Source organism: Cuculus canorus, chromosome 6 (genome assembly GCF_017976375.1).
Source record: "Cuculus canorus isolate bCucCan1 chromosome 6, bCucCan1.pri, whole genome shotgun sequence".
Classification (NCBI taxonomy): Eukaryota; Metazoa; Chordata; class Aves; order Cuculiformes; family Cuculidae; genus Cuculus; species Cuculus canorus.
In genome coordinates this window covers 24,366,788-24,388,205 of record NC_071406.1, presented here as the reverse complement: position 1 = coordinate 24,388,205, position 21,418 = coordinate 24,366,788, and the positions used below count along the sequence as shown (strand labels likewise).

Sequence of the window (21,418 nt, the reverse complement as noted above, 5' to 3'; positions counted from 1 at the left end):
CTGTTTTGTTATTGGAATATAGCTGTGTATTCATTTCTGGGTTTTAGTGGCTTTTTTTACTATGATAAGACTCATAAGCAGGAATGCTGCATAGGGGAAGCTGTACAATAAATAAGAGAAGAATGGTTTCAACCATGAGTCATGTTACCCAGGAGATGTATGTGTTTTCATTAACTTTAATGGGAACAGGGCTGAACATCTCACAGGCAGAACACAGCCTTCATTCTGTGTACAACATTCTCTTTCCTGTAGCTGAATAACCATTACTGATGAGTATTTTCACTCGTTTTTAATTCCTTTGCAGTGAAAATCAAATTTCATTCCGTACAAAGACTTTGCAGCCTAAGATCAAATGGGCTTCACTTTCAACAGGGCTCTATAACACACTACTTCATGTTAACAAACAAGGAGTGCAAACAACATGACATATAGGGGAACACACTAGCTCGTTTGAAGTTACGTTGCATTTTCAGCAAGTATAAAGAATCTGAATCCAGCAAAGGATTGGTTAATTTACTCCATTGGGCAGAAGAGGACTTAACACACGACAACAAATAACCACTACCAGAATCAGCAGAGAGCCTCCACGAGATGAGAGGGATTTGTTTTTTTCTGGTTAATTTAGTCGGTTTTATAACTACTAAAGGCACCACCATAGTTATCTAGCAATTCCCAGAAGACTCTGTCTTCCCCTCTCCTATCTGACATGCAGTCAGGAGTCCAGATTTCATTGCACAATAAGCCCTAAGTCCAATAATTAATAAAACAGCAAGACTCAACCAACTTCCTATGTTTAATCTGCAGCACTCACTACTCTATTAACATTCAAACAAAATGCCTGCAACAGTCTGTTACACCTACACCGAGAGTAACTTGCTCTGCTGTCTGCTTCAGCTGCTCTGTTGAGAAGTACACGAAATGTCATCTGTATTACAGGGTCACCAATTTTAAAAGTCAACTTTTACTCTGACTGATTATTTATTACAGCATTGGAATTTATTCTTTATTTTATATGTAGCTATCTGTATATATGTTGTCTGAGAGATGTCCCAGAGCAGCATTACAAAGAGGTGCTACAAAGAGATTTTGACAAAGATCTGAAAGACCAGTTGCAGCACATTTAGAGTCTTATGGTGAACCATATTCCTTATCATTCAATGGTGGATAACTCCACATGTTCTTCTGATCAGAGAGACTCAAAATTCTGATGCCTTTTCACCACATGAAAGTTCAACGAGCCAGGAACAAGCTATGTATCTGCTCTGGTGATACTCACATGCTTCAAATCACTAACATGGAGAAAAGGAATGACAGTAGTGGGAAAAAAAGGTCTCAGGTACCAGCTCCTCTTTCTCTCCCTATCCCCCACTCCCTCCTCAGGAAAAGAACCTCTCCCCTCTTTGGAAAAAAAAAAAAAACACCCACACCAGAAAAAACATATCCAGTAAAAAGATAAACAGGCTCTCATCAGAATAAAAGGTCAATTCTAAAACAGAGAAACTTGGCAATTTCCTTACGCAAAACAAACTGGTGTATTTAAAGCTTTCTGATCACTAAGCTAGTAATACCTAACTACAGATCCTAGTATCATTTCAAAATGAATCAAAGACACCAAGGCTGGCTGTTCTTTCGCAGTCACAGCCATGTTACACAGATTCTCCAAAACAGATATAATTCCCCAATATAAAATTGTTCTATAAAGTTTAAGATCAGATATCTACCAGAGCCATATTTATAGTCATGGCTACTATCAGCTGTCCAGCTAGAGAATATTGAAGAAAAACAAGCATTTTTAATATATTATAGTTAATTTATCATCTAAGTGACAGGTGTAGGATAACAATGGACTAGAAACAGTAAAGCAAAATGATGCATTAGAAAAGGAAATATTAGGATTATGTTGTTTCTTTTCTTTGTGTTTTAAATACAAGCCACACATATGTCTTGTTAGATGGCAACAAAATTCACAAGAACCACAAAAAATACAGTTGCTGGAATAAAAAGGAACACTGAGATCAAATGAGCAACAAACCCACTTATTTGTATTACTGTGCAGCACAATATAAAACACACTGCCCAAACAAATAAACAATGTCCCATTTATTTGGTGCATTAAAGATGACTCAACTTACCTGCAAATGATAAAGGTACCTTCTTGCTATGACAAAATTTACTTAGAGTATTTCCTAGATTGCCAGACTGGAAGGAAAAACCTTAGAGATCCTAGAAGCAGTTATCACGATCAAATGATCCTCACACTTTTACCAGTAATGCCAGTTACAGTCTCCAAGTGCTGCAGCTTGGCTAAAAGAGATGTGATCTTTTTGGATAGCCCTCAGAGGCTGCTTGCTCTAGCTGCTCGCATCTAAAGCACACCCAAAAAGCAAGAAGCAGGCGAACAGTGCAACTCCCTGCTACACAAAGAAGCAGCAAAGTTGCTTTGAAGAACAAGAAGCTTATAGACATCCTGCTCACCACCAACGACAGCCAGGCCCTCTCAGCTAACAGGCAAAACATCCCCTTGAGATTTGGGGTTACTGAACTAACAGATTAATGGAGTTTACGTGGACTTCACAGCCACAAAGGTGCTTTTAAGTCAACTGGAGATGCAAGTTTGTCAATTATATGGACTATTTCTTAAAACCACATTGGATCTCAACTCTGTATACATGATGAAACTGAGAAAATCTATCCGTGACATACAGACTTGGTGCTCACAGCACGAAGCAAACATGCCTGGAGTCTGCAGCAGTATTAGCTTTGCAAAGTAAATAACCAGCAAGCATCACGCAAGACGCTACAAGACAAACTGGCATACCAAGTGACAGAAGATGGGAACTATCCACAGTTCCCAGAGTAGGTAGACAAGCAGATACCATACAAACACAGACCAATACAAATACAAGTATGTGGAACAGCAGTCTATAGGATTTTCAAAATCCTTATATCCTCAAGGCTCTGGTATTTGAATGACAACGTAAAGACATCAGATGTAGGAAGCAAGTCATTGATTTTGATGGAAATAATTCTTCAGTTATTCATTTAGCTAAGTACAGTTACTTTAGCTAGTTAACAATCAAAAAACTAAAATGGAATTAAAATCTTTAGCTTAGTAAATATGGTATTTTACCTGAACAGCAAGGGAAGATGCATTATCAGAAAGCAAAATTTGTTCATCTGTTGGAAACAAACAAACAAACAAAAAACAAATAAAAAACACAATTACAAAAAATAGTGTCCATTTAGCTACTGACCTGTAACTTTAAGCCATTCTGGGTCGCATTTCTTACGCATAAAACAAGGAGCACATATATAATTATTAAGCAGCTGGTCTAGAGAACCTGTGATATGAATATTAAAGAAAGAGAAAAAAAAGAATACCAGGAATATTTCTCCTGTAAATGCAACTGTGTTTATCATACATTATCAACAATGTACAATAAAAATGCTCACAACTAAAAACCAAATGCTCAAGTTTTATGCCAATTACTCTTCTTCTAATCAAAGTTAAATAAAACTACATCTTCATAACTCCTCTGGCTAAAAAGTAAAAGCATTCAGAAATGTATAAAAGCGACTTGCAGTTAATATTGCACACTGTGTCTAGGTCTGTCACACAAAAGAAAGATGACAAGTTCACTGCAATAAAAATTCCATGCTTAGAAGACTAGGGCTGCTACCTATTAGTCTTCATTACTTTGCAGTCTTCTGACAACTGTAGCAGGCTGTTGAGCCCCAAATGGGGGCCATAATGTGATCTGATGATATATGAAGAGCTGCTAAAGGGAACCTGAACCATCCTAGCCTATACATTTTAACAGTTCCTTTTTACTGAGAGCCCACTTTACCACAAGACTTCAAAAATCTGCTGCCTCAGCTATTGGTGCAGTAAATCCGCCAACTGTGCCTGCAACCACATCATTTTACACTGCCTACAGCAGCCAATATAATGAGTCAATAATAAACCAAGGACCTTATAGGCCATGAATAGCTGGTTTATACTAGCAGATGCAAGCGTAGCTAAAACCTCTGACCAGACAAACAACACAAAGGACTCTTTTAACAGTTTCTGTGCTTCCTTGCAGTTAATTATCTTAGTGCGTATTTAACGTGTTTTCTAAAAATAAAGTAATTATTGATTGCAAAAACAAGTGTACGCACCCTTCAGTTGCTGATACAATGCAGCATTTTCTGGCCAAGGCTCTGCGGCTGTGGAAAGAAAAGGAATTAATTAACCAAGTCAAACAACAATGTGCTTGCAGATGCTAACAGAACACAAATGTTAGCTAGAGTAGGAACTCAAACTGCAAAGATGCTGATGCACAATTTAACCTGCCCTAAAAATGTCCCACGTCTCCTCCCATACTTCTCTCCTGCTCACAAAGGGACAGCATAGAGCATAAAACTGAGTCCCAAAATTAAATGTTGCAAGAAAAGCTAAAGTTCAAGCTAAGTGACAGAAGGGTCTTGTAATTCTGAAGTAGCTAAAGCACCATAAAGTAATCCTTGCGCACATTCCCATCACAATTCTGGCCACTCTCAAGAGCAACTACTTATTATTAACAAAGAATTCTGGAAAGACTAGAACAAGACACAGAGAGGCATAAACCTCCAAATCAAGTGTGAAGAATACTTTGGGGAAATGGAAAAGCTTTATGCCTTTTAAAGTTGGGTTCTCGCTGTAATACCCACAAAGCCAGGTGCTCAGGCACATCAGTTGGGTCCTATGTAATACCCACAAAGCCAGGTGCTCAGGCACATCAGAAACCTACCCACCAGAACAGCTGACACTATCTCGCTTTACGTGATGTACTGATCTACCCTAAAATGGGAGTATCAATAAGTACTAAAAAACCTGCATCATCAGTTGTTCAAGGCAGTTGAACAGTTGTTAAAAAAAAAGGCAAGGAAATAAGAGAATCACATCTTTCAGTTGAAAACCATTGCACTCAATCCATCATTCACCACTTGAATTTATGGGAATACAAAGGTAATAATCAGTACTAATTTACAGCTAACAGTAGCATTAAGATAACAGGTCACCACATTGTTTTGTCTCCATTAAATCCCTTGTTAATGTCTGATTAAAAAAAATATTTTTAAATACCAATTCAAACCTTGCATTCTACCCAAAATAGCTATTTGTAAACAAAATTAATGTTCTAATCACATAACTTTTTCTTAAGCAATAATGTCCATAAATAACTATGTGTCATTCAAACAGAAATACGCCGCTGGCTTCAGTAAGGTCGTTCTTTGCGTCTTTGCCCTCAGAACGCAAAGAGAAAAAAATGTACAATTTTCTTACTATCATTCTTTTTGGATTCTCATGAAGTATTCGCTTTTATGGAAGTCACCTAGAACTGTGAAGCTTAAAACACTGTACATGGTTTTGCAAAGGTCACTGCCTCTAACATTAAAGCACAGAGTCTATCAAAGCTATACTAGTATGGGCATGAGAAAGCAACTAATCATATTTAAGTGTCATCAAAAAATGTTTTATGTTTTATTATAGCACTTATTGGTTTTACACCCCTCTATTAAAGTTCTGCCCTGGAGTAAAAATTCTTGAGGTGGAAGTACACTCACTTCTTTAAATAAAAAGGGACTGAGATAAGAGTCTGCGGTACTACAGCCTTAACTGCTCAAAATAATTTATCTAACATACATTTCTTCAGGTCCACTGAAGACGCAAGACCAAATGGAACAAGGGAATTAAGAATGCTCTTACTATACTTTAGCAAACTTATCAGTGTTAAATTTAGAGATATTTACAGAAGTAACAAAGTCACAAACGTACACTGCTCTTGTAAATACTCCAGACAGCCAGTGAAAACATCCTTTCTACACACCCAAAATGGTACAGAGAACTTCAAATTGCATGAGCCCATTTCTACTGAAATTTTTTCCTGACCGTGTTAAGACTGAAAGGTCAGATTCATATCTAATTCTTGGATTCTGGTCCAAACTGGAAGTGGCCTATTTTGACACAAGCACATGGCTGAAATATTTCAGGCCCACAAACATCAGGTGAACTTTTCACTTGCCAACAAAATTTCTAGGTATATTTCAAGAAATCCAAACAGTAATTCCAGTCTGATCTTGGCACTAAGCTATGCAGCCAGAAGGATATGTTTGCTTCTAACAGCTTCTTGGCACACAGAATCCAATTCCACACTCCTGCTAAGGGCTGCCCATGCCCATGCTATAAAACAAAACAGGACTATAATATTTTTTCCCATTTGTTTTCCTTTATCAGCTTAAATTTTCCTTCCACATTCTACTGACCACCTATGAATTTTCATGAACTGCATCTGCTGAACCTAATTTCTTTAGTCATGATATGAAGTCTTAGTATAACCAGGAACACACATCCAACTTAAGGAAAGGACAAGAGTAGTTTAAAATCTCTGCATTCGCTCATTCACAATTTAGCTGAGTACTAATAATGTCTTTTGACAAGTAAATGAAATGAGAAGAAACAGCCCAATGCTAATCTCAGCCTTCGCTATCAGTACACCTTGAACTCCAGATTCCAGCAGTTCTAAGCAAATGAATGAACAATATACCCCCTGCACTTGGCACCTGACGGTCTACAGAGGGACGTCACAATTTTGACCGCGTTTGAATGAGGTGGACACGTGCTCACAAACCTTGAACTGAGGTCTTAGTTTCTTTGCAGACCAGACAGAAGATCATTGGTTTAGCAAGCACTGTACAGGCAGGGTTTAAAAAAAAATCAGCTTCATACTATGATTCACATACTATTACTTATAACCTAGAAAAAAATACTCTGCATCATGCATTCAGAATCGCACATGGCAGGTTTTGTTCCAGCAATACCAAAGGTATATACACAAAGCCTGACAAGTCTCTAGGGTCAAGGAATTAAATACCTACTCACTATCTGTCACATATCTTTCAATTCCCACCTATTCTTTTTCTTCCAAGATGTTTAGAATATAAAATACTTTTTCTGTGATGGAGCAAGAAGTTTTAATACACACTGCTACACGAGAGGTCCAGGTTTATACAGTGCAAGCAAAATTCAAACATCAGCTCCCAAGCTGCCTTCAATTAGTTGTAACGTGAAAACACACAGCTAAGGGAGACCAGAACCCTGGTGGGGAAAGAGGAGGAGGAATCACTGAAGGGATGTCACATGCCTCCACAAGAGGAGAAGTGTGTAACATCTTTAATGTACGGCAATGACTCTTGCCTTATGAATGTAGGTGAAGACATAATTTGTAGAATAATAGGCACTAATATTACACGCTGCTTCAGTTCTGTCATATTTCCAATCCATCAAGTTGATTAATGCTATAATAACTCCTCACAAACTTATCATTTGTGCACTAATGAAGTCAAATCCAGTTTATCCTTCGGCAACTATAATCTTCTGGTCTGTAGATGTTCGTTTCTCTGCTAACCATGGCGACTGTCACACTAGGTATATAAAGAGAATATTAACAAATGTGATGTCAATTCAGTTTCAGAAGCTTTCAACACAGAATCACATTTATGTGTTAGATCCTACGCAGCAGACATTTCTGCCATTAGCTGCTCACAAGATGAAATAACTGCCTGGAAGTATGCCTTACAGGAATAGCTCCTCTACATATCTTGGGAATAAGGAACTATTTGGTTCTTCCCTCTGCCTCCATAATCAGAGGAATCAGTATTGTGTGGTTTTCAATGAGTCTGCTTCTCAGGCTTGCACTCCTTACTGAAAGTTGTTTTCCCACTCTACTGAAACTTCTCCCATGCTGTACAAACTGAAATATTTAGTCTTTCATGTGGACTGTTTGCTGTTTGTTCAGGACAAGCAAACGTCATGCTGTTGTCCTTCCCTACTTCTCCCCTATAACACTGCTTGTTTTAATGCCAGTTACACAAAAGAATCACCTGCGGATCAGTCTTCCCCGTCAGATTTGTCTGAAATGATCTCCGAGTTCAAAAACTACTGGGAAATGAGAATTAAAGAGACATGGACACAGAAAGCATCACAGCATAAGCCTTGTTATCCCAGGAGCAGAGAATTCTGCAGATGCAGCACCACAACAAGCGGAGAAGTCAAATGGCAAGTAGACCACCTACATAAAATTCTTCTTTGGTTTTGTAGATGACTAAAAAGACATGAAAATTTCACAATGCTCAACATGTTTGTTAGTCAAAGTGGTTTACTTATTAACAGTTTAGCATAGAAAATGCAGATTTCAAAGGGTTAACAGGGTTCTTAGCTGTCAAATTAGACTTTCAGAAGAAAATTCTGTGAACTGGTATGTTGCATGTTCCCAGTGGAGTTTTAATTACTCAGGCTTGTAACTATCTATTAAAACAAACTCCTAGACTACTCAACTGTCATGAGAGAGAACTACTTAGAAAAGACAATTTCTGCTACACAATTTCTGCTAAAAAAAACCTTCCAAAACACAGAATGAGGCATAACAGTCAAATTCTTTGTCACTCAGAATGCCTTGCATTAGGTGCTTTTTCACATTTTGTGGTTAAATATTCTACTTGAGCAACTTTCAGGCTAGAAACAGATATTCAATTAGCATTTTTATTTCAGCATTTCTAGACGTTTCACACTGTCATTTCAATAATAAGACTTTATCCACACAAATAGTTTTAGGACAGCAAGAGAGAAGTACACACATACGCTGTAAGAAGAGATACTTAAGAACACTGAATCCCACTGTCAGCCAGGGATCAGCAGCTCACCTGAGGCCTATGCACATCTCAGCTCTAACTAATGCTCTCAAAACAGGACATACTATACTTGCACAGAGGTGAATTTTAGTTCAAAGAATGAGAGGCTGCAATAACATTTCCCCAGTCAAGTCTGTGCAAGAGGAAGCACCATGTTCCCAAGACACTCTGCAGCGCCTCAGCTCCACCAATTCCTTGTCCAGGCTGTTCAGTTTTTTTATGAAGATATAAAACTTGGTTTCAACTCCTACACTCTGAATTACTGAGAAACTATTCGTCCTGTGTCAGTGCTGCCTGGAACAATGAAGGACACAGACATTTTCATCCACCTTCCCCAAGCAGCTTCACAATGATGAAAGAGCAGTAATGAAATAAATGGTTTACAGTTATGCCTTTAATCCTGTTATTTAAAAAAAAAAATAAGACTCAGACTGTGAAAATGAGAAGACAAGAAATACTCTGCATGTTAAATTGTGGAATATTCTAAACAGTGATTTAGCAGATTCAGCAGTCTAGTATGAATAGCTAGTTTCAAGCAGCAGAGTAGGCATCATGGTCTGCCCTGCTGATCTGCCACTCATTTAGCATGCTTGCTGTCAAGCTGCAGCATTCTTGAATATCAGCCACCGGCAAATGCCAGAGACCTGTGGATCCAGGCATCGAGATACTCCCTCCTGCACAGGAAATGAAGTTCTCAACAAGTTCAAAGTTTTTCTAAGAGAACACTCAACTTAAAATCAGGCTGTTCCCAGCTCCCAGAAACACCATACAGTTTTGGCACGGTAAGAATATTTTTGGAAGGCAATGCAGATAGAAATCATTTTCTGTAATATAAATGGCCTATGCCTAATATGAATCAAGGCTAAAGAATTATCACCCTACATTACTATCCTGATGATTATTTCTCAAGTACTGAAACTATACATTGAGAAGTAAATCAAAGCAATCTCTGCCCCAAATCTCCTACAAACTAAAATTTACTGAATTCTCAGTATGCCAGCAATTCATCCTTTGATATCTTCTTTCTGCTTCTGTAAGTGAAGTACTCTGTCAACTAAAAAAACTCTTCCATGCAGTTCACTGTGTGCCGTTGTGTTGCTGAGGCTGGGACCTGGCCCAGGAACATCTCACCTTCTCAGAAAGAGCAACTTTCTGAAACATTAGGAACTTGTTTATGAATCATACAGAAATAAATACTACTCCTTCTCTAAAGTCATCACATTTGCATGGATCAGCTTCCTTTCTATTATATTCTTCTTAAACTTGCATAAAAAGTAGGAAAGCTAAAACATCTGTATATTTACCAGTTTGGTTCACATGGCATTAAAGGCCTATTAAAACAGCCAAGAGGCAAGATATCGCCTATTAAAACCAAACTAAGTTGGCCTTAATTTGAATCACTGTACTAAAATATTACAGCTGGAGAGATTGACTTACACATTATTTCCACATAGCTTCCTTTGGCCTCTCCCTAGGTACGAATTTGATTAAATTATAATGAGATACCTCAAAACTGTTTTCTCACAAGAGTAAACACTAAAAAGAGGTTTAGTCTTACATCTGGGTAACATCTATATCCAACAACATTACTTACAAGTCTCCAAACATTATGCAGCAAATATCATTAACAATCAGCAGGAAAAGTTTCCCAAGACTGGTGCTATGGGGGGACTTGCTGCCCACTGTGTTCTATATGCAGTAACCCAAACAAAACCACACGGACTCCAGAAGGCAAGATGATTATTAGCTGCTTGATATTAAGATGTGTCAAAAAGAAGCCGATGATCACTTCTTTCTCTTTTCATAATACAAACTGGTCACATTTTCAAGTACAATACACTGTTTAAAAAGAAAATGCCAGGAATTCATGTGTGTCTATATCCTTATTACAGGAAATAAATGGAGGAGTGAAGCTGCAGACACTTTGGAACCAAAGCAGTTAAAAATATCTATCTCTTACATTAGCAGTGATCAATAAAGGAAGCACAAGAAAGTTGTGAATTAGGTGCCTTGAGACCCACCAGTTCACCCCACCCACCCTGAGTACCGATCAATTGCATGTAATTGGCCTGATCCTGTAAACTAACAAGGGCCAAGAAAAAACGAAAGCATCAGCAACTCCCTGGCTCTGCTGACAAAGGACCAAAAAGTGTTTCATAGTCCCTTGCCAAATGAAAACGGACTTTCACACAAGTTAAACACCATGCATTAAATCATGTATCAAATAATTACATCACTTGCTTAAATCCATCCCAGGCCTCTTTCGTAGAGACATTACAATTCAGATAAATCATGACTGTTCAGTAATTATTGATCAAACAGACTGTCAATGTAAAGACTCAATCCCAGCAGCAATTCTCAAACTTGAGTTTCCTGTGGTTGCACCACCAAGAAAGCCAGCGTGTGACTACTGCACTAGCCATTTAGCACACCACAATCTGCTTCTTCACCCTCCAAGAAAGCTATTAATTGCATGGATTTCAGCATTAGTCCAATTCTGTTACTGTCTTCAAGCTGACTTTCCAGAGCGTACACATCTGCGGTTCAGCCCTCCAGGGTGCTAAGCGCTCTCACTGCTAGGGGAGGCGACGGGAGGGAGATAGCTCAGCGTCTCCACACTTGCGGAATCACACCGCCCATCAGAAGAGGAGGCCAAAAAATCTCAACAAAATCAAATCCATAAATAAAAGTTGTTCCTAAATCAACATCTGGATTTCCTCAGAAAAATCAGAGTGTGTGCCAGCTAAATGATGTCAAAAAAGATTCATTTATAAAGTCCTGACAAGCTGGAGCCGTTTTACTTATTCCTGATACTCAACGTAAGTGCTCCATCTTGAAGAAGCTCTGTAATTCTTAATTATAGCTTTTTATAGATCTCTAAATCAATCCCTCTCCCTTGTGCTACTTAAGCCCTTTTCCCCACTTTGGCTCTGACTCAAGAAGTGAAACTTCAAGCACAAGAGCTGTGAAAAGTAGGGCACTGGAAGTACGTCACTCACAAATGCCTGAAGTGATCCACTGCACTGGGACATTTCTTAGCCGTGCTATCTACATCTGTACACTTTGAAAGCTCTCTTGAACTGACAACCCCTCTTCTCTGTGGTAGTCTGAACTCTCTCCTCCCCTACAGACATTTGTCAGGCAGTCAGACCATCACTTCTACAAAGTGCCTCAAGGAGCTTACTGCTTTCTCCTCCACAGCACCCCTACTCTGATCCACAACAGAGATTCTAAAAGTCTGTCCAATCAGACAGGACCTCGGTATCCCATACCTGCTCCAAAAGCTGCTCCACACACACAATTCCCTGGCCCCTGTCCAGGCTCCTCTTCATTCTCTTTCCTATCTTGCCCATAGCCCTGAGCACAGCAGCACCAGGAGACACCATGTCATGACAATAGAGACTCTTGGTGCCAGTCTTGCAAAGGGGTAAGAAGAGCAGAGACCTCGAGGCAGGAGAGCTCCACAGGGTAGGGGTGCAAACAGCTAGCACTGGTGCAGTCAGCCAGACAAGCACTGCCACTAGCAAGGGGAAAGATGCTGCTTTACGGCTTGCAGCCTTTAAGTCAGCCCAAATCAGACAATGCTATTTGCAATAGCACCTCTCAGGCCTTTCCTCGCCTCGCCTGCAATGGGAAACATTGCAGACTCCATATTTCAAAATCCGAAAACGTTTATCCTGTTCTCTTAATCATACCCTCGCAGTCTTCCTAATGAGGGAGCTTTTCCAAAGCTTTCAGCAAACACACTCCAATGCATGCAGAGTTTCTCCAAAATGGCATTCAAACGCAAAAAAAGAAAAAAAAATACATATGCAGTTGCACTTTGAAGGTTCTTGCTAGGGATGCAAGAATTACATTGGGTTCAGTTTCATCACACAACAGCTAGAAGGCAGAACTGCAAAAAATTCCCAGCTCTCACCACTTTTATTTTCCAGTTCAGCACGCACATTCCGGGGTTTTGGTTGGGCTTCTTCCTCCCAAATGAGACTGGTATCAATTTCTCCTGCATTTTCTGCAGCACCACTGTAATTTCTTCCTTTCATGTTTCCAACCCTTCCCACTTATTTCAAAGGTTTTACTACTGCATAGAACTTCTTCCAGTCTGTATTAAAACACCCAAACTCCCATGACATCTATGTTGCCTTCTTAATAACCAAAGACCAGAATCTTAAAATAATAATGATTAAATTTCAGAACGTGGTATGGTCTTTCACTCTGTCCTCTCCATTGCTTGCATGCAGCTGCAGTTTCTTACTTACTTTCAAGAGAGACAGATGAAAATGCCCAGCAATGCAGCAACGTGCAATACCTGCTCAACTACAGCAAAACAGAACAGCAACCACGCTGTTTCATTGATTCTTATTTTGAAAAGGAAGGAGCTCATAGGGTCCAAACGACAGGAAGAGACCAGATGAGCACCTGAGGACAGTCCAAGAGAGAAGAGCATCCAAGGACCAGAGAGAAAACAGGAGTGAGAAAGAGAAGAAAAACCTGGTTCCTATCCAAAGCTGTTCTTCTGTGACCTCTTGTGAGCTGAACAGTTAGGCTGCTAAACAGCACTGGTATCTGGAATCATTCTGCAACTGATGAAAGCTCACTTGCAAATCAAGCTGGACAATATCAACATACACGTTACTTTACTACTTTTGTTACCACTGTTTCTAGAGCAACCTCATTTCTGGCATGAGAAAAGGAGCTATTAATTTAACAGAAAATATGCAACAATAAAGTGCTGATTAAACAAAGACTGCTTGGTCTTAATGGAGCCAGAAACAACTATAGAAGCATACTCTATTATAAACTGTAATCATATTACTTCTTAAAGCCAAGAAATAACAATATCTCAAAGTGAAAGATGTACTGTACTGTAATAATTGTGAAAGTCATTCTTCCCCAGCCTAAAAGAAAGATTACATAGGCAATCAACTCAGAGAATTGGTTCAAATCAAGTCATAAAACATGTCTGAGCACCAACTGGCAAGAGACTTGTTTATTGAAACTGAACAAGAGTCAAAGGGATTCCTTTTAGCTTGATTACCAAAAAAAAAAAAAAGAAAAAGCACATGTAAAAGAACACTGTCAGATAAAATCATACAACCTGACAAATTTGGTATTTTCAAATCACCTCTTTTTGACTACGAGCATCTCTGCATCAGCTTAAACAATCTGTGCTACAGACAACCTGTTATTAAGTAAGAATAACTATTTTTTTCACCTTACACGTGCAGGAAATGTTAACATTTACCCATGCACATTCTGATGCACAAAACGCATACTCGGTTTAAATTTTATGTCTTTATGTGCAGGAACTATTTAAATGGTTAGGTTCGGTTTAGCCAAACTGCAGCTAGTCTCAATACATAAAACATATGCGTCAGAGATTTATTTTTGCTCTGGCATGTCATATTGGAGGTAGGCTCGCTAAGAATGTAAAATATCTAAAGGCAGAAGGGCATCTGTTTTTGAAACTGTATTTGTTTTCCTTAGTATTAAAACTAGTCTCTCTGGACATAACTCAACAGCAATAAACCGAAATCATTTGCCAAAGATCAAAGGATAAACAAGGATCTTATTTTCTCTCTTTTGATCACTGATCTAAAATTGATGAGTTTTTTGGAGGGGGGAAGAAGGTAAAGCATATTGAGTAATTTAGTGATCAATTAAACATCTTTTCAACAGTCTTTTATAGATGATTTGAGCAGCCAGCTTCTCAAAACTACTACAGTTAGAAAGATTAATGTTCTGGACCACTTGAAAGCTGGCACTCTAATTCTTCTTACAGTGTAAACACTCATTTCATATCCTGTGAATATGTGATTGATGCTGAGCTACTCTAAACAAATTCTCTACCATATTATCCAATTAATATTTTCCTACAGTTCAGAAATACATGATTTAAAATGTGACATAACATGCTTGTAATTCATGAAGCTACAGAAATATTTTTTATTATTCACTGAGACACAGCATCAACCTCTTCATATTTCTGAATAAGCTTTATATTTTATGAATAAGTTGAGTGACATTATAGTGTTTTATTCCATGTAAGTGATTTAGTCATTATTTTGTATTTAATCTTTAATGCATTACAACAGCAGGCTGTGTTCAATGTCTTCCAGTGAATGCATGCAGAGAGAGGGTGTCGAATTAATCCAGAAGCAGAAGCAAGCTGCGCACCAAACAGCTTAAGTTCAAAGGCACTTCTGTTGGTCCAGGGTCAGCTGCGGCAAGCTGCCCAGGGCTATCTCCAGCTGAGTGCTGAGTATTTCCAAGGATGGAGACTCCACAATTGCTCTGAGCAACCTGCTCCAGTGTTAATCATCCTCATAGTAAAAGAAAGGTTTTTCTAATGTTCAGATGGTATTCTCTGTCTTTCAGTCTCTGCCCAGACAGTGAAAATACACGTCAGAAGTGAATTCATAACGTGCAGGAAGGTGAAGATGCATAGTACTTAGAAAAAAAAAGGGAAAAATTCTAGGCCATACACAAGCAAGTCAGGGTGTAAATGTTACTTATGGCTATCTTCTTTACTAAAACTCTTTCTTCAGCTCTTAAAATATTTCTAGAAAATGAACTATGCCGGGATGATTGTCTTCAAACACCTGCAGGCAAAGACACACATTTTATAGCTCTTACATGTTAGAGCAGCAGCAGTTCATTGCAATTGCCATGACAAAGCAACCAATTTCATGCCACTCCTTTGAGTCCTATCATTGGTCACCAGAGAGATCAGTGCCTGCTCCTCCTCCTTCCCTTGTGAGGAAGCAGTAAACTGCATGAGGCATCACCTCAGTTTCCTCCGGGCTGAATAAACCAAGCCACTTTACCTACTCCTCATATGGCTTCCCCTTTAAATCCTTCAGCAACTTTGTGGCTCTCCTCTGGACACTCTCCAGCAGCTTTATATCCTTTTTATACCGTGGCGCCCAAAACTGCACACAGTACTCAAGGTGGGGCTGCACCAGTACAGCAGGACGATTACCTCTCTCAGCTGGCCGGCAATGCCATGCTTGATGCACCCCAGGACACAGCTGGCCCTCTTGGCTGCCAGGACACACTGTTGGCTCATGTTCAACTTGCCACCAACCAGAACCCCTAGATTCCTCTCCGCAAGGCTGCCCTCCAGCCTCTCACTCCCCTGTCTGTCTGTATAACCAGCAGCTCTGATGGCCTCAAAGTATCACCTTAATAGTACAATTAAGGTACTAACACAGAGTCTGACACCAGTAAAAGCAGTATGCAAGTACCTTGAAGGCGAGGCAAGACTCTCTCCAGGAACACAGGAAGAACACTTCAGCAAAAAGCACCAGTTGTTGCAGAACTTTGTCTTCTTGTTCCCATTTTTTTAAACACACATTTTCCTTACACTATACTTAATTAAGATCTGTCATTGCTGTATTTCACCACAATTTGCTTATTTAGTGGGAAATTGTTGCGGAAATAACCCAACACTTTCAACAAGAAAGCAATGAGATGCCTATATACAATACAGTTTTGAGTCTGTATTTGTAATTCCAGAGTACATAACGGCAAGCTGTCACTCTAGAATATTCATAAAGGTCACAGAGCAGAGGAATGCAGCAGAATCAACATCTACTCAAATACATCATTATCCTTGTGTATCACAATATAAATAAAATACATTATATCATAAAGACTAGTAAATGGCAAGAAGCAAGGCTGGTTATGACTGTATTCTCCACATCCTGAGGATCCATGGCTCCAGGTCCCAGAACATAAGCATGGCTTGTGCTACCAACTAATAAAGAACACAGCACAACTTTTCAGCCTGTCTATGGGTACCTCTACACATCCAGGCTCAAGATCCATCACCTCCACTCTACCTACCAGTCAGCGGCAAGCCTGCTCTGGAAATCGTGCACTGATAGCAGGGAACCCAACTTGGACTCTCATACCAGTATCTCTACCGAGCAACAGAAAAACCAGCTCCTGGGACAAAACACCAGCCACCTCCCCAACAGGCCACTAGTAATTAAAATGCTGTTTTCCTGCAGTCTGTATTGTTTGTGAATTTATGTAGCAGCAAGAAATGAGGAACAGAGAATAACAAGTAAGGAGAAACTGGTCCATTTCAGTGTGCAACATACTAAATATATTTTGAACTTCCTAGCCAGGAATTATCCCAGGTGCATGTTTTTTTTTCTCCTTGAGAGCAAATTAGTATCATATTTTGCTAAATAACTCCACAGTGGTACACAGTTCTGTTTTGGAGCAAGGCTCACGTCCAGTGTACATGGCCCAGGTGCAGCAGATAACAAGAGCACTAACAAACAGTCCCATTACATTCCTCAGCTTCTCAAGAGGAACATCAGAGATGCAGCACACGCTGGTGGGGAGCTGGGAGAGGACGGCACCGCACTGAGCTCTCCCGGCAGAGTGTGAGTCAACTCCAGCTGCTGCTGTGATACATATGATGTGGGCTGAAGAAAAGTAGAATTAGAGAATGGTTTGGGTTGCAACGGACCTTAGAGATCACCCAGTTCCAACTCCCTTGCCATGGGCAGGGACATCTCCCACCAGATCAGGCTGCCCAAGGCCCCATCCAATCTGGTCTTGAACACCTCCAGGGATGGGGCAGCCACAGCTTCCCTGGGCAACCTGTGCCAGTGCCTCATCACCCTCATCGTGAAGAATTTCTTCCTAATGTCTAATCTAAATCTTCCCCCTTTCAATTTAAAGCTGTTCCCCCTTATCCTATCATTCCAGGCCCCTGTAAAAGTCCCTCCCCAGCTTTCTTGTAGCCCCCTTAGATACTGGAAGGTCGCTATGAGGTCTCTCTGGAGCCTTCCCTTCCTTCTCCAGGCTGAACAACCCCAAGCCTCCGAGCCCGTCCTCATAGCAGAGGTAAACAGTTTCTAAGACAGAGAAGTCGTTAAACCAAAGCACAAATGCACCCTAGCATGGCTGGGGACAGGCTCCGAGAGCTGGGGTTGTTCAGCCTGGAAAAGAGAAGGCTCCAGGGAGACGTTAAAGGGACCTGAAGGGGCTGCGAGAAAGCTGGGGAGGGACTCTTTACAAAAGCATGCAGTGATAGGACGAGGGGGAACGGCTTTGAATCGGAAAGGGGAAGATTTAGACAAGACATTAGGAAGAAATTCTTCACAATAAGGGTGGTGAGGCACTGGCACAGACTGTCTCCTCCCTGAGGTGCTCAGGCCCGGTCAGCTGGGAGGTGTCCCCGCGGCAGGGCTGGACTGCAAGGTCCCTTCGACCCAGCCCGTGTCACCTCCCCGTGTCCCCCTAGAGGCGGGGACCCCGCTCTGCGCTGCGGGCAGCCCCCCCCCCGCTCCCTCCCGCTCTCCCGGAGCGCCCCGTGCGGCCCGGGGGGTCACCCGGGCCCCCCTCACCGGCCAGCTGGGTGACGAAGGCCTCGGCCACGAGCGACATCGCGGGGCGCGCAGGAACCGGGCAGCGACTGCATCCGGGGCGGGGCGGGGCCGCGCGAGCCCGGCGGGGGGGGGGAGGGGGGCTGGGAGCTACGGCAGAGCTCGGTTTGGCCGAAGTCTGTCCTTTGGGAGGGCGGCAGGCGGTCCGTGTGCCCGCGGGCTTTCTCCTGGGCCGCGCTCCGCCGCCGCCGTTCGCTCTCCGGAGGTGACACCGCCCCGAGCGCAGCGTGAGCTGAGCTGAGGGCTGTGCTCCCGGATCCCAAAGGCGAGGGCAGGCAGGGCTGCAGCCGGCTCCGAATCAGCGAGAGAGCTGCCGCCGCCAAGTTCGTAACATTAGTATCAGACCTCGGAAAGCAACAGAATAAGATTTCTGGGATAATTTATACACATGTATGTAAATGGGAAATCTGTTCTGTCTAAGTCCTTGTCTCGCTGCACATGATCGATGGAGATCGCGCCCTGATAAAGGATGCTCGCCTTCTAGAACTCCAAAATGAGTCTTATGAGAGTTTTATTTGCTGGCATTTTTGGCATCACGGCGATGGGAGCATTGGCCATAGGATGCTGTCTCTTCTAGGAGAGAATCCCCACAGGGCTCTCCAGGGGCTGCTTGAGGCGTTTAAACTCAGTGTGGAAAGAGCTGTTGGGAATGCTGTAACCAGCTCCAGGCTCTCCCAAGAAAGGCAAGTCAAGCTGTCTTCAGTTCCTTTGTCACTCATCCGTGCAGAGCTCTGATACTTGGTTTCATCCTATTAGTGAAGATAACAGAAATGATTAAACATGGCTTAGAGCCTGGAAGCAGGCAGGAGGTCAGCTGCTGGCTGCCTGAAAGTTCCACCCTAACGACATGTTAGAATTCTTCCTTGGTATAAACATGAACAAAAATGCCTAGTTGTACAGCTTTGGAATATATAGCTCCCCTGGATTGGTTCAGAACGGTGTACCTGTTGGACCATTAATTTTTTGACCTTGAAAACACAGACGATGGAGGAGAGGCAAGGTGGACATAAAGTGACAAGGTGGACACAAAGCCTCCTGAACCTGACAGAAGGCTGTTCTGAAAATCTTAGGTCCTTCATTTAGTCACCATACTGACTATCCTCTTTTCAACACCGTGGTACTAAAATGCTAAAACGTCTTGGGGACAATAAGTTATAAGCTGCCTTTTCTTCAACCCAAGTAAAGGTTCCAGAAGACATACTCTGTATTTTGAGATGTACACCTTACTTTTAAACAACCTTTAATTTCTTAATTCTATAATATAAAATCCAAAGTGCAGGAAAATGCCATAAAATTAAATTATGCGTCCAACATGGTAGATTGCAGAGAAGACAGTGGATGTGTGAAAGACTTATTCTGTTATTCTACAGTGCCTCTCGATCCTCATTTCTTTAACCACACTTTAGTAAGAATTAATATCCCCTTTTATCAAAAGACTTGTTCTACTGTGAAGGACAGATAACACAATGATATTTCAGTCTTGTAAGGTAAGATCTTAAATCTTTTAAGTACTAGAAGATATGGAATGAATACAGAAATGCATTAATGTTTGAAAGGACGTGCAAGTCCTCTGGTAAGCCTTTTGAACCACTAAGAATCATTACTAAATACATTCTTCACATGATAGTGGAAGCATGTTATCAGAGCCGTAGCAAAGGCAGAAGAGCCAGTTAATACACTGGAACAATGGACCGAGGGCTGAAAACAGTGATGTAGAAGAGGAGTGATTATTTAAAAATGCTGATGAAAGCTACATTTCTTATTACAGTTGTGACTTGAATAGCACCAAAATTACAGAAACTCTGAGCAGTCTTGAGCAATTGAGTGACTTTGTATTAGGAGATAATGACAGTCCAAATTAAGCTGGTGCATTCCATTTGAGATCTTTCAGCACCAACAGTACTTAGAAGGCTAAAAACACAAGACGTGCTGCAGAAGTTGCCCTGATAAGGCTGAGCATGAACGAGGTATAAGCTAGGCCAAGCCCACATGTTAGGACCCAACTGAAGAGGAAGATTTCTCTGAGGAGCCCAGGTTGATATAGAGAGCTTATCTCAAGAAATGGAAGAGGACAATGCAAACCAAGTCAGGGAACAGAAATCAGGAAGTAATCCACTAAATATCCATCAACACATACCAATAGAAATCTATCAACAAATCCAAATAATTCACCAAAACAGGAGGAAGACTGAGTGGAGCACAACCCACAGCTCCAACATGTGGCAGGACAGATGCTCAGGTTCCCTTCTCTAGGACAGGAGATATGGGCTGGTTTTTTTGCTTCTGGATTCCAGGTCGTCCTCCCTAGTTCCACTGAAAGGACTGTTTTAGTGGAGTATCTTGTAGGAAGTCCTTCAGGGAGATCCCTAGTGATGATAGATAGTAGCAATGAAACTGTCTCCATCACCGTCTTCACATCTATTCAATACGCCTTCTACTCCCCCAGCTCTTTGAGTAAAGGCATTGCTCTTGTGAGCCTGGCTTCCTACCAGGCTTGCATGCAAATAATTTCTTCAGCTGGCCACATCATTAGCAATCTTCTTTCTGTTAATTCGTGCAGCACACCATAGAAAGCTCCTCAGCTTTCACAGATTTTAAAGGCGAAACAGGAGATCCCAAGACATTAGTCCTTCTGATTTCAGTACCAAGCGAAGGATGCACTTCCAGATAGGATTTCAAGGGAAAACAAGAAGGCAGAATTAGGTTGTCCGTTGGGCTTTGCATTTTAGAAAGTCAACCAGAGTAGATCTAGCAGAACCATTACCCCTTGATGAGGGTCTCACTTTACACAGGCATGCCCAAAAAAATGGAGTACAGTTTTCTCATAGTCCACCTCTCCACATGGGCTGCCTTTGCCAGGTAAGATATTAATTGCTAGGGTTAAACTGTCCGTTGGGGAAACAGGCCTAGGCCATATATACATACACTCCATTTTAAATAGAATTTTAAAAAGGATTAGTCTTCTGTCTAGGAAAAAAATACCCATTCCTATTAGTTCCCGTAATACTATTTAGACAGTTTTTAATTTGTTTAATGTTTAATTTGTATTGTTGTTTTGTTCCATGTTAACATTTAATAAAAGGTATGACTATCAATAGTGCATACTTATACCAGCAGTATAAGTCCTTTGCAGGTAGCATCATTTGGAATGTTTTTACAAAAGGCACTGGAAGATGGCAATGCAAGACTTGTGGTCTCCTGCATTTTTTTAAGCTGTGTGCTTTTTAACACATCCACGATCGCTGGCCATTCCAGTTATAGTCTAGCTGGCCAAATGTATGACAGGACATAAGATTAAA

General features: G+C 41.0%; 1 protein-coding gene across 1 annotated transcript in view; it reads right to left on the bottom strand.

The window, feature by feature from the left end:
• The window catches only part of MTX2 (metaxin 2), a 34,347-nt gene extending 16,164 nt beyond the window's left edge, over positions 1 to 18,183 (bottom strand). Inside the window, exons 1-3 of the mRNA XM_054070053.1 lie at positions 18,081 to 18,183; positions 4,162 to 4,209; positions 3,131 to 3,177 (exon numbers count right to left, since the gene is read on the bottom strand). Of these exons, the coding sequence (XP_053926028.1) occupies positions 3,131 to 3,177; positions 4,162 to 4,209; positions 18,081 to 18,120 (135 nt within the window). The 5' untranslated portion in view covers positions 18,121 to 18,183. The remainder of the gene's footprint in view (positions 1 to 3,130; positions 3,178 to 4,161; positions 4,210 to 18,080) is intronic.
• Between the last annotated feature and the right edge of the window lie 3,235 nt (positions 18,184 to 21,418).